The 13,305-nt window shown below is 45.5% G+C and overlaps 1 protein-coding gene across 9 annotated transcripts in view; it reads left to right on the forward strand.

Annotated features, from left to right (window-relative positions):
* Fam110b (family with sequence similarity 110 member B) overlaps positions 1-11,364 on the forward strand; it is a 139,313-nt gene extending 127,949 nt beyond the window's left edge. For 8 of the 9 annotated variants that reach the window (XM_060385941.1, XM_060385946.1, XM_060385944.1 and 5 more), the window contains one exon: positions 8,520-11,364. In XM_060385941.1, the coding sequence (XP_060241924.1) occupies positions 8,836-9,936 (1,101 nt within the window). In that variant the 5' untranslated portion in view covers positions 8,520-8,835 and the 3' untranslated portion in view covers positions 9,937-11,364. Of the gene's footprint in view, positions 1-8,267; positions 8,432-8,519 lie in introns of those variants that run through there. The other variant, XM_060385949.1, reaches the window with a different exon arrangement.
* Positions 11,365-13,305: the final 1,941 nt, after the last annotated feature.

Consider the following 13,305-nt stretch of genomic DNA (forward strand, 5'->3'; position numbering starts at 1 on the left):
ACATTTGTGCAGGGGTTCTAGGTTATCTCCAATGAACAGTCCTTGGTTGAAGTCTCCATCTCAGAAAAGACCCCTGGGCCCAGATTTTTTTGTTCTGTTGCTCTCCTTGTGGAGCACCTGTCCTCTCCAGGTTTTACTATCTCCCCATTCTTTCCTAAGACTGCCCAAAGTTTGGTTATGAGTCTCAGCATCTGCTTTGATACCCTGCTGGGTAGAGTCTTTCAGAGGCCCTCTATGGTACTCTTCTGAACTGTTACCTGTTTTCTCCTTCTTCCAATGTCCATCCCGTTTGTCTTTCTGAGTGAGGATTGATCATCTTACCCAGGGTCCTCCTTCTTGCTTAGCTTCTTTAGGTGTACAGATTTTAGTATGTTTATCCTGTATTATATGTCTAATATCCACATATAAGTGAGTATATACCACGTGTGTCTTTCTGCTTCTAGGATACCTCACCCAGGATGATCTTTTCTAGATCCCACCATTTGCCTGCAAATTTCATGATTTTCTTTTTTTAACTGCTGAGTAGTTATTCCATTGTGTAAATGTACCACAATTTCTGTATCTATTCCTTCGTTGAGGGATATCTGGGTTGTTTCCAGGTTCTGGCTGTTACGAATAAAGCTGCTATGTAAATGGTTGAGCAAATGTCCTTATTGTATACTTGAGCATATTTTGGATATATGTCTAGGAGTGGTATAGCTGGATCTTAAGGAAGTGCTGTTACTAATTGTCTGAGAAAGCGCCAGATTGATTTCCAAAGTGGTTGTACAAGATTCTCACCAGCAGTGGAGAAGGGTTCCCCTTTCACCACATCCTCTCCAGCATGCGTTGTCACTTGAGTTTTTAATCTGAGCCATTCTGATGGGTGTAAGGTGAAATCTCAGAGTTGTTTTGATTTGCATTTCCCTAATGACTAAGGACTTTGAGCATTTCTTTAATTGTTTCTCTGCCATTCTATATTCCTCTATAGAGAATTCTCTGTTTAACTCTGTTCCCCATTTTTTAATTGATTACTTGATTTGTTGCTTTTTTAACTTCTTTAGTTAGGAAGCTTGATTCCTTAGTATATTTTCCATGTAATTGTGATAACCTCATTACTGCTAGCTGTGATCTGTATACAGGGACAAGTTGTTTGTAAGCCTGTTGGGGGAAGAGAGCAAATGTGTGAACAAATATAGCTGGTTCAGAGACTGCTTGTGATGGTTTTTTGGCAAGCCCAGTGTACAGAGGAAGAGGGTAGAGAGTGTTCAAGTGCAGACTGTGTTTCTCAGAAGTCAGCCTGGAACCCACAGCCTGTTCCATCTGCCTTCAGGTTCCTTCTAGTGAGCATCAGAAACACCTTTGAACACCGACATCTCCTCATCTAAATCTAACTGTAACAGAAAGTGTCTGTGTGTGTTTATGGATCCTGTCAAAAACCCAGATATCCCCCCTTCATCCCTCTCCCCCTTCCTCATGTCCCCTGCATTTCCCTCTCCTTCCCTCCCTTTTCTAGTTTTCCATAGGGGTGGTGCTTTTCGATGCCCCTCACATAAAAAAAATAAATAAATAAAAATAAAAATAAATTAAAAAAATATATGGATGTTCAAGTCCCTTATATAAGATGGAAGAATTACTGGCATAGAATTTGCACTTACCCTCCTGCCAGGTGAGTCTAGCCTCTTGATGCATGGCACATTCTTGTCTACAGAGCTCACAGGCTACACAAGAACCGCAAAAACAGTATAGTTACACAGATCTCACAAACAACTCAATATTGATGTACGTGTTGATGTGCCCTGGGGTACATACGGCATGCTGGCCCCGGGTTGGGCATACTTAAGTCATCAACTAGATGATGTGCAACACCTCTGTTATGTTTAGAGTCGCACCTGCCCCACAGAAGATTGGGTTTTTAACGTGTTCCTCAGCTGGTAAGAAGTGGGGTGGACCGGCCTTTGAGGGTTGTATCCATCCTCTGGCTCTAGCGTCTCTTCTGCTTCCTGATCTGCTGCAATGTGCACAGTCTCTGTAGTGTGCTTCCGCTGACACCAGTTGGGCTGTTCTGCCATGCTTCCCACTCTGACAGGCTGAAACCCTGAGGAACTGTGAGCCAAAATAAACCCTTCTCTCCTTTAAATTGTTTCTGTTAAGTGTTTTGCCGCATTAACAGCAAAAGGAATATAGAAAAATAGAAGGTAAATTTTTGTGTAAATAGTTACATTGTATCCCTTGGGGGATGGTAACAGGAAACCAGATCTGAATATTTTGTTGTACACAGCCTTTATAGAACCAACAGTGCCAGACAGGAGACCCATTAAGCAAAGAGGACTTGGGACAGGGACAGGAGACACATTAAGCATTGCAACTGCCTCAGCAAAGGGCTCGGCATAGAAAACATTCCAGTTGCACTTTAGAGAACTTTTTGAAAGTTGAGGTGGATATTTTCCATCTGCGGGTAGGGCTGAATCTTTGGATATAGAATTAACAGAATTGGGGAGCTAGCTGTTTTATCATCCCCATTTTCCAGACGGGAAGGCTGAAATATGGGAAAATGAGGGCCACCACTCTGTGACACACTGAAACCTCTCAGAAACCTCTCAGCAACCTGCAGTCATGCTCCCTCCCCGACAGCTCTGTTTCCCCAGCAGGCGTACTTGATAGGAGAATGAAGAGAAGAAAGAAAAAGAAAGAAGACATGACTGCCCCTGAGTGTGCTGGAGAAGTTTACTGTAGCTATGTGGGAGAGCAGAGCCAGAGGCAGGGACATCTGGAAGAGTGGACAGGACCCTGAGCCAAATGGGAAGAAGCCTGTGGGAGGGGAAGGAAGAGGGAACAGGGGGCAAACAGGCATCCAAGTGGCCATTGGCACAAAAAGGTAGGCAGCCAAAAATGTCTGGATTCTATAGGGAAGAGCCTCTGGGGTGTGCCAGTAAGAGGTAGGGATGTTGGGAAGCCTGGCAGCTAAGTCAGCCCTGGTATGTTAAATAGGCGCCTCAGCCGTTTGTCCTGGGTTTGAAACCTAGCAATAAGCTCTCAACCTGTCCCCATACTGGTCAGGGCATTAAAAAAAAAAAAAAGTTGCCATGTTATTATAGCTTTGCTTCTCTTTCATGTCCTCCTCTCACTGCTATCTAGAAAGCCCAATGTCCTTCTGTCCCCCCATCAGCAGTCTTTTCCCTCTATCTCCTGTCACTCTCATTGGCCATCAGTATCTTTCAAGCTTCTTGAATCAGGTCAGTTTATTGCTACACCAATGACATTTCCACCACATTATCTAATTACTCTTCATTAGATGGGTCTGAATCCTCCATTGTGTGTAGCTTTTCTGCTCGACATCTTACACATAACTGCTCGATTCAATAGATTAAGAATCATCTGGTTGAATACAGTGCATACTTCAGTGAGTACTCATTCGAAGTGAGTGCATTCCTCACACTAGACAAGAATTCAGAAGGTCGACTCTGACACACAGCATTAACATGACTGTGTTTTTAAATGAGAAAATTCCAGGATTTTGATATAGGGAGTGTTCCTAATGATGCTGGAATTTTATTATAAGTTTAAAAAAAAAAAAGTTGGGAGGAAAGAAACGTTGCCAGAACTAACATGCAAAATAAAAGCAGTGATGCTAGACCGGAGGCCGTGAGGCAGGGTGTAGTCACACAGGCACTGGATGGTGTGTGGTCAGATGTAGAGGAGCCTGAAAAAAAAAAATCATTTTCACACTCTTCAAATCAGAGGCCCAGCAGCTGCTTTTGCCATGGACTCCCTTGAAAGAGCAGGGCATTTCCAGCTCACCAGACCTACTCGTTTGCTTCTATACATAAACAAATCAAGACTGAGCTGTTAGGCAGACTTTGAGTGGAATTATCCAGGCATGCTCTTTGAAGCCTTGCTCCCGCCCACCCACCCCCACCTCACCCACCCCCACTATTCTGTCATTGCACCCAGGAGAGTGACCCACTTTCACACTTGGAAACCTCTGTGGGTGTGTTCAGTTCCCAAAGGCTGTGCTCTAACTCTGAAGGCTTTCTCTCCTACTTACAACTTAGAGGGTGTTTCTCTTTTGTTTACCAGAAGTGTCAGTAAAGGAGAAGAAACAATTCAGCTGAGCAGAGTTGGCTTACAGTGTTTCACAGGACAGAATGTTATCCAGGATTCTGGATTATGTTCCTAAGCAACAGAGAGGCTTGTTCCTGGGCAGCCCTGAACTGGGGCTCCTTGTTCGGCCACTCACTCTCACCTCAGCATCCTGGCTGCCTGGGGAATAGAGGCATGCCTTGCCTGGCCCACAGGAGTATTGACTTTAGTATGTTTTCAGATGAACCACATGCATAGAGGATGTTTTATAGCCTTCACCCCTCAAAATCCTAAATGCTCCTTGATCCTACACATGAGCTAGAGGGTCCTGGCTGTCCCTTACCCAGCTAACCCTGTGAGCTGCTAGCAAAGTGGAATTAGGAGGACCAAAAACACTTGCTTTTAAAAACGTGAGGCAGCTGTGCCCACGTTTTCTATGACAGAGGAATAATTTGAGTTGTGTACTATATACATATAACCAGACATGGGCCTCCTCTCCTCTCATTGCTAATCTAAGGCAATAGCATCTCTTAGGATCTAGCAAGAAATGGAGAATTTGGGCTTTCATAAAAATCTCCCGACTCAGACTTGGCATTCTCCTGTATTATTCTTGAGACTAGTAGCAGAGCCAGCCACCAGGAATTCGCCTCTCCAGCACAGAGGCAACCGAGGCCTCCACCCAGGCCAGCACTCCATCAAACAGCATGACTCCCTCACCCACCATAGCTTTGGAGCTCACATTGTCCTGATGTAGCCAGCTATTTTGCTGTGTAAATCAACCGTGTTCCTTTATCCTGGCCTTTTTACCCTTCAGGGAGCTCAAAGCTTATTCCCTGGGATATAATGGAGACAGTATGATCTTAAGTGGAAGTTTCTCCCTTTGTCAGGTTTGTGTTCAGCCATGTGCCAGGAGTCTGAGAGTATACCTGGGGGTGTGGCCAGTGATAAAGGATGTGCTTTTGCATGCACAAGCCTGGGATCCTTTCTCCACCGCCACAGGGGACAAAAAAATAAATAAAAAGACCATGTAGTTACTTTTATTACTGAGATGAAATTTTCCTTTCCCTAAAAAAAAAAAGCATATAGTTCCCCAGTCCCAGCCCAGCAGTTGGCCTCACTGCTGTGATTATTCCACAGCCACACTAGGGACCATGTGCCAGATGTCAGGGTCTTGTGCACCAGTGTTCCCTGAAGGACTATGGTTACTCTGTCCATGACCTTGAGATGCAGCTGCAGGGTACCTGCTGGGTCATCTATGATTGCCTGATCTATACTGTCAAGTTCAGAGTGTCTCTCCAGGCCTGTCCAGCTGTGTCCCTAACAACAGTTCCCATGTAAAATATCAGAGCAGATGCTGGGGATTAAGGGAGAGCAGCCTAAACCACCACATTAGTTCCAGCTGTTGGCGAGCACAGGTAACAGACATCAACTATGCCTGTTATCCTATTATAGAATACCAAGCGTTTCTGTAGCTTTTCCCTTTGCTTGGAGTCCTTCCACAAGACCATTTGATTATTTGGTTTTCTTCCGTTACTATTTAAAAAGTAATACAGAAACCAGGAATGGCCAAGAAGAAAGGGAAGAGGTGGAAATGGAAAGAAAAAGAAGTATGAAGTGGTTACAAATTATCACTATTTTTAACATAATCTTCTCATGTTGGCTTTACAAATGTCTAGCCGTTTCTAGGAAGCCCAAGGAGCCTTCCCAAGGGTCCCAGTCTAAGGAGTAAAGAAAGTAATAGGAAAAGAACACCGATTTTTCTAGGAAAGGCACCTAGAAGATGCACTGGTATTCCCCAGTCTTGTGAATTCAGAGTAATGATATTTATTTGGAGTTTCAGAGCAGACCAAAGCCTGCTTTCTCAGGTAGTTGGGCACCCAGGAAAGCTGGGCATGGTGATAACATTTTGTGCATTTGATCATAATAGAGTAAAACTAGAAGAGATGATAGTGAAAAACCAACATAGGCCAGCCAGAATGTTAGTGCCAATGGGTGTTACTTCATCACCACATCTCTTTACGCAGAGAAAATTTCCCCTAAGGGCAGCACAGACAGGAGGCATGGGAAGTTAAGGCAGCTGTCAATATCCTACTATCCCATTTAGAAATTAACAATGAGTCCTTGCCTTGGTCCTTGAGCCGCATGGTTTTGCATCAGGAATGGATTATAGGAATTTTGTCCGACTAATTCATGCCCATAAATGGGCACTTGGCTGCTGCCCTCTGGGCCATCTTTGGGTGCCTTGGAGGGTTACTTTGATCCTTGGGCATAGATCTAAGGCCCACTCTTCACTCTACCTGCCCTTCTGACATTTTCCCCAACATAGAAGCGTTTTGAAAGCTTTAAAGACAATCAGTGGTAATAGTACCATAGAGAAGAATCCTTTTGTGTTCATTATATAAGGTCACAGGTGATAAAAAAAAAAATAAGGAAACTATTTAATCATAAGTTTACATTATGTTAGAGACTTCAGATTAAAAAAATCTAAGATCAAGGTGAACCATCTGTTTTTATAATAAGAGTCCATTAAAAAGTATGATTGAACTAAAGGGGTGTATCTTAATGGCAACAAATTGGTGGAAGTCCAGCAAGGCCACCCTTTCTGAAAGGAGGTCTTAAGCCCTGTAGTCAAGCAGGGTAGATAAGAGAATTTTATTGTGGCCAACTCGTGTTCAGAATGATCTCTAGAGGTGTTAGGCTTTTGAGATTTTATGACGACTTCAGGGAAAGTGAGTTGTGGGTTCTAGCCCCTGCTTGTAGAAGGGGGAGCGGGCTCTGGCTTCTGTGGATGAGGGGTGAAAGTTAGAGAAAAGGAGGTCACAGAGAAAAGTATTTCTAAGGCCCACAGTGGCATCTTCCTCTGGCAGTCTGTGTGGGCACATCCCTCTCTCCCATACCCTACCTGTGGTCAGTGAGGTCACCTCCCAGCCCAGGCTTGCTGGTTGCTACTTAGTCTACTCAGTAAACCGGTTTAAGATACTGCCTTTTCTGTAAGACAGCCCCTGCCTCCTGCCCAGTGAAATGGACCCTCAGTAGCAGATTAGCCAAAATGGACACTCAAGGGATTGGGGCTCCTTCAGCAGTTTCACTCAAATTTGCATTCAAAGAAAAAAATCTCATTTAATATTCATGTGAGGAGGTGGGCTATTGTCTTTTGTTTTATTTTTTTAAACAAATTGAGGCATCAAAATAGAACTGCACAATTAAAGGAAATCATTATGTGGTCATCGCCTTGGGTTTTCTCAAATATTGCATAGGAACACGTTTTTATTAAAACAAATCCCTTTGCAGATTACCAAAATTGGCTCCAATAAAATAGGATGGATTTTATCTAGAGATGAAGTGTTTGAGAAGATTGTCAAGAGAAATACCAGTTATTTCCTCTCTGCCTTCAATACCTCACATGAGAGAAAAAAACCTTACAGTAATATCACCTTATATATTATGCACGTTTGTAACTCGACGTGTTGCATGTGTCATTTTCTTAATATTCGTAATTATAACGAGAATGCTGGTGAGGTCATTCTCTGGCGGCTTTGGAATGCTGATGGTTGGTAAGTACACTCCCCTCCTAGCAAAGGGAAACGATGTTTCACACTTGTCAAGTACGAGAAATGATGGAGCATTTTATAATTAACTTATCCACTCATGTGCTTCCTCCCCAAGTATTTATTTCTATAATAGTTATTTTTAACTAAAAAAAGTAAATTTTAATGAGAGAAACTTCACATGCATCTATTGGTTTCTAGGGCAGCGCTTTGAAACCTACTGCTTGCTGGAAGTAAAAAAAAAAACAAAACAAAAAAAAAAAAGCTTGTAAGAAATACAACCTGTTTCCATTTTCCGTTTTGGGTCTTGCCATTCCCACTTCTCACCACCTTTCCAGTTTTTGAATCATTACAGAAATGGTTGTTTCCAGTTTTACTGACAGCTTGGTCGTGAGCGGTAACAAGTTTTACTTCGCTGCAAAGAGGGATGCAGCCGCGCAAATCGCCCACGTTGCTGCTAAAGCAGATGGAGGTCTTAGGAAGCCCCTAGCTTTTAATGAGCTGCAGAACGGAACGGGGCTTGGCTGAACCCTCCGTTCTCCATTCACGAGTATTTCCTGGGTCTCATTCTAAGCGATGCCAGCCAGGCGTGTTTAGGAGGCGGTTCTCACCAATGGAGAGGCAGCTGCAAGAGTTCCGTGGGAAGCCTCAGCCCCTTTCTTTCTGGCAAACGCCCACATCTGGCTGCTGCCCCGAGGCGGCGCAGGCTTCGGGAGAGGGAGAGGTCCCAGTTACCCTCTTCGCTCAGTTAACTGGGAATTGCCAGTTGCGGGCTTCGCTGACCTTCGGGGGTTCGCTCAGCGGGCTGGGGTGCCACGGAGGTGGGAGCACCGCGGGGGGTTCCTCTGTTGCTAGAGCCGTGATGTCACCCGCCCCTCCTAACCCGCGGTTGGTTGTTTTGTGTTTCAGCTCTGCCTGCAGTTGAGCACAAAGACCTGAAGGAGACTCCCACAGCCTTCAGGGAGAAGAAAGGAGGCAGCCAAGCCTATTAAAGAGAACTTGTGGCTTGTGGCCTTTTTGTGAAGGGGCCGCCTGGAAGGGGAGAAAAGTGCACCCGAAGCCACAGCAGCAGTTAATGAGCTGTGAGATGAGGCGCAGCCGCGGCTGACACTGCTCCCAGGATCCTTCATCTGCCCTTTGTGCTTCGTGTACATGTGTCTGTTCAGGCCGGCCAGAGGCGCCCAGAAGAGCATCCACCACGGCTGCCGGGGAAAGACCGCCCACCATGCCCACGGAGACGCTACAGACAGGTAGCATGGTGAAGCCGGTCAGCCCCGCGGGCACCTTCACGTCGGCGGTGCCGCTGCGCATCCTGAACAAAGGACCCGACTACTTCCGCAGGCAGGCTGAGCCCAACCCCAAGAGACTCAGTGCAGTGGAGCGGCTGGAGGCTGACAAGGCCAAGTACGTCAAGAGCCAGGAGGTGATCAATGCCAAGCAGGAGCCGGTGAAGCCGGCTGTGCTGGCCAAGCCCCCCGTGTGCCCAGGAGCCAAGCGCGCGCTGGGCAGCCCCACTCTCAAAGTGTTTGGCAACCACGCCAAGACGGAGAGCGGCGTGCAACGCGAGACCCTCAAGCTCGAGATCCTCAAGAACATCATCAACAGCTCCGAGGGCTCCAGCTCCGGCTCTGGCCACAAGCACAGCTCCCGAAACTGGCCACCTCACAGGGATGCCACCGACCTGCACCGGCATTCCTTCGCTGAGTCGCTGAAGGTGTACCCTACCCCTGGCCGGGGCAGCCCGCAGGAGAGCAGCTCCCATGTGAGCAGGAGGCTGCTGGAGCAGTCCCCGGAGTCCTTCCTGCACGTCTCCCACAGCTCCTCGGACATCCGCAAAGTGACCAGTGTGAAGCCCCTTAAAGCCATCCCCTGCAGCAGCTCTGCCCCGCCCCTGCCTCCCAAGCCCAAGGTGGCTGCCATGAAGTCCCCCGAGGCTGACCAGGTAGAACCAGCCTGTGGGGTCAGCCGGAGACCTTCCCTTCAGCGGTCCAAGTCAGACTTGAGTGACAGGTATTTCCGCGTAGATGCCGACGTGGAGAGGTTCTTCAACTACTGCGGACTGGACCCCGAAGAGCTGGAAAACCTTGGCATGGAGAACTTCGCAAGGGCTAACTCCGACATCATATCCCTCAACTTCCGCAGCGCAAGCATGATCAGCTCAGACTGTGAACAGTCTCAGGACAGTAACAGTGACCTTAGAAATGATGACAGTGCCAATGACCGGGTGCCATATGGCATTTCCGCCATCGAAAGGAATGCTAGAATCATCAAGTGGCTATATAGCATCAAGCAAGCCAGAGAGTCACAGAAGGTGTCCCACGTGTAAGAGGCACAGCGGCGGAAAGGAGGGCGGGGCGGGTGTGTCTGTGCATACACAGTCGTGAAGGTTGTGAGGTCTCCTAGAAGTGTTGTGAGCTTCTCCACTCTTTGTGTGGCTTTGTTGTGCAATGTTCTCAAGTTGCATGCCTGTCAACATGGCAGCTGGCCTGGCTTCCCTCTCACGTCTCTGCAGAGCCTTGCTGAACACTCATCTGCCAAAAAAGTCTCCGGCCAGAATCTGATTAGAACTTTGCTTAAGCAAAACTGTTTATGGAAAGAAAGAAAGGAAAAAAAAGAAAAAAATTTTTGGGTTTTGATTTCTTCAATATTTATGTGGTTTTTGTGTTTTTATACCCCGCGCTATTGTGTCTTAATTAAAAATTTTACCAACTGGCTTTTAAGTTGAGAGCAGAATCTTTGTGGAACAAAAGCCCCTTTGCCTACATGGGAGACTGGTAACACTGGGAAAGATACGGGACTTCCTGCCAGGTGCAAAAGGGCTGACAGATACAGAGCCAGGTTGGGGCTTAGATGGAGTGGAGTGGTGGGCCTTGCCTTGGGCTTGACATGTTAGCCTTCTCCTGCCTCTTAGTGGCGCTTCGAGGGGCAGCAGCGCTGTCCTGTGTCCAAGTCAGTGTACATGCTGGTGCTTTTGTAGTCCTGAGCCCAGGAAAGACAATCAATCCCCTGGGATGAGCCAATGTAGAAGGTTCAATAGTGAGAGGAGGGTAGGGAGACTGTTGATGCTGTTCCAGGGGGATAAATCAGAAACATCTAGTATTAACCTGACAGGAAGTGCCACTGTGAAGCTGATTAAAGCTGATGCTGAATGCTTTTTTTTTAAGGTTACTTTGTAGGATTTTGTTTGTTTTTGTGCTTTTGGCCAAGAACTACTAACTCACGTTGTTTCTCCCCCTTGCTCCCTCTGTAGTTGTCCTATTTGGGGCAGATGAGTTGGGCTTCTGCAGGTTTGCACTATCTGAAAGGAAGTGAGCATAGCAGCCATGTTGGCATTGTCTCCCATCCCACAAGCTTGTCCCTGTGGTAGCAGATCCACATCTCAGCAGAGTGATTCTGTTACCTTGCTGATACTCTTCTCTCGGGCTGTGGGTACTTGTTACAGCTCTAGAACACTGTAGAAAGAAACGCTGTAACTCTCCACCCTGCTGTCTCCTGTCGCCTCTTCCCCAGTAACCTGCCCTCTGGGTAATTTCAGGAGCTGTGAGCCAGCCACCAGAGTGCTGGCAGTGGAAACAGAGGGCACCCGATGGTGGTGCTGTGGCACCCACAGGTTCTCAGCAGAACCACCTTGGTCTTCATCAGCTCCCAGGAACCTTGAAACGGTGTGAATGCTGTAAGACTTTGTACATACTTCAGTTGTTCTGGAATCTAAGAAGAAAAGTTATGCTAATAAATAGCTCTGGTGTAGGCTCTACCTGTGGTGCTTTCTTTGTTCTTTACTTTTTCTCTTCATAAAAAGTTCACTTTGGGCTGTGAGTCAGGAGCAAATATTTTTATAGCATTCAAGAAAACACTATTTCATTAAATCACTCTCACCCATCTCCATGATTCTGAGCAGCACTGTTCTTCACAGTAGATGCATCAGTGTGCGTTCGCTAAAATAGTTACTGCAAGGTCCCCAAAATATGCTACCTCTTCACTTAGTTCACCCTTTTTTTTTCCTTTCCTTAAACATCAGGATTTTTCCCATTTTCTAGAACACTCCTCAGTTGAAATATTGGGCTTCTTGATGCAGAGGCATACCTTTGAAATGGCTAGCCCCGTTTTCATTTGTTCAGGCTGAACGTCAGTACCACTCTGTATGGCCATCTATGTACCCACTCACTCACTCATCTTTCCAGGAGGCAGACACAGGACTACCATTGTCAACAGCTTCTGCCTCAAAGGACTTAGACTTTCACAGCTAAGGGCTGTGTCCTTTCTCCAATTGCTTGATCACTAAGTATTCAATGAGTATTTATTGAATCGAGTTATTCGAGGGAAAACGTCTTCAAAGGTTAAGATTATACTTAACATGTAAATATATAAGGAAGCGTTATAAAAATGTAATTTTCAAAAACAGTAGTGATTGTCAAACTTATTTTATTGGTAAATATTTTTCTCCTGAAAGGCAAATTTGGTTGTTTGATCCTTCCTTCTGGTTTTGAATTCTCCCTGCTTCTCTCATGGAAGTTCCGTGCAACTAGCACCCTGCGTTCTTGGGGGGGAGGGACTTTTTTTTTTAAATGCTCCTTTAGATGGTAGTGATGCATATTCAAATTAATAGAATAAGGAACTTCTAAGCAAACAAAAAAGGCTTGTTTGCTCACCAGTTATATAGAAATGTAACTTTTTAAGGCCTAGATACCTTGGCATTTACTCATCAATTTTTGGAGCTATTAAAATATTGAAAATAATTGTTAATTTCCCAAGGAAGCCATGTTTGAGGAGATAACCATTTCCTGGCCAAGTAGATACCATTACTTATGCTACTTTAGTTGCAGATTATGCTTGCAACCTCCGCTGTCTACCTCTCATCCCTGAAAATCAGTCATCTCCTGGCCTCATTTGTATAATGGATAATGTGAAGCTTTCTGTTCTTGTGAAAGGTGAGAGCTCATTTCTATAAAAGTATCTACAGAAGACTGTTTCGGTGGCTTGATATGGAATTCTAAGAGACTCATTTTCCAATTGAGAAGTTCTCTACAAAGCGGGCCTTCTTCTAGCTCCTGGAAGTTTCATGTAGGCATGCACTCCTGACTCTAAGCCACTGCATTGGATGATCCTGAAAACAAACTGATTTTTTTTTCTTCTCAAAACCACCAAATCTTACATTTTCTTCATATCCGTCATTGGGCTGTTGTCTGGGTCAGGTTTTCACCATGTCACCTGAAGTCTGGTCTCTAAAACATTCTAAATGGGAGTCTCCCCTCAGCCACCCCGCTTACCCCACCATCACTCCTCTGTATAACAAACACCTTCTCGATGGTTAGATGGTTACGTGGAGTGGATTGTTGAGAGGAGAAACACAGATAGAGTGTTGGACATCTGCCTCTCAGGCTTCAGACACATCCAGGATCCTACAGAAGACAAGTTAGTTACCATTAGGAACATTTTCTGCTGCCTTTATGATACATGGTATAGTAAACTGACCCAGAGCTCATCAACTTAAAGCCGTAAGTGCTGGTTATCCCATTGTTATTGTATCAAGTACCCTGGACTGGTTTAGCCAAATGGCTCCTGACAGGATGTTTCATGAAGCTGCTGACAAGATGGTGGCTGAAGCTGCATCAGGATTCTATGGCAAGAACCTTCAATTTCTCACAAGAAAATTCTCTCATTTATACAATAGGTGTGTGTGTGTGTGTGTGTGTGT

The sequence above is a fragment of the Meriones unguiculatus genome, chromosome 6, assembly GCF_030254825.1.
Source record: "Meriones unguiculatus strain TT.TT164.6M chromosome 6, Bangor_MerUng_6.1, whole genome shotgun sequence".
NCBI lineage: Eukaryota > Metazoa > Chordata > Mammalia > Rodentia > Muridae > Meriones > Meriones unguiculatus.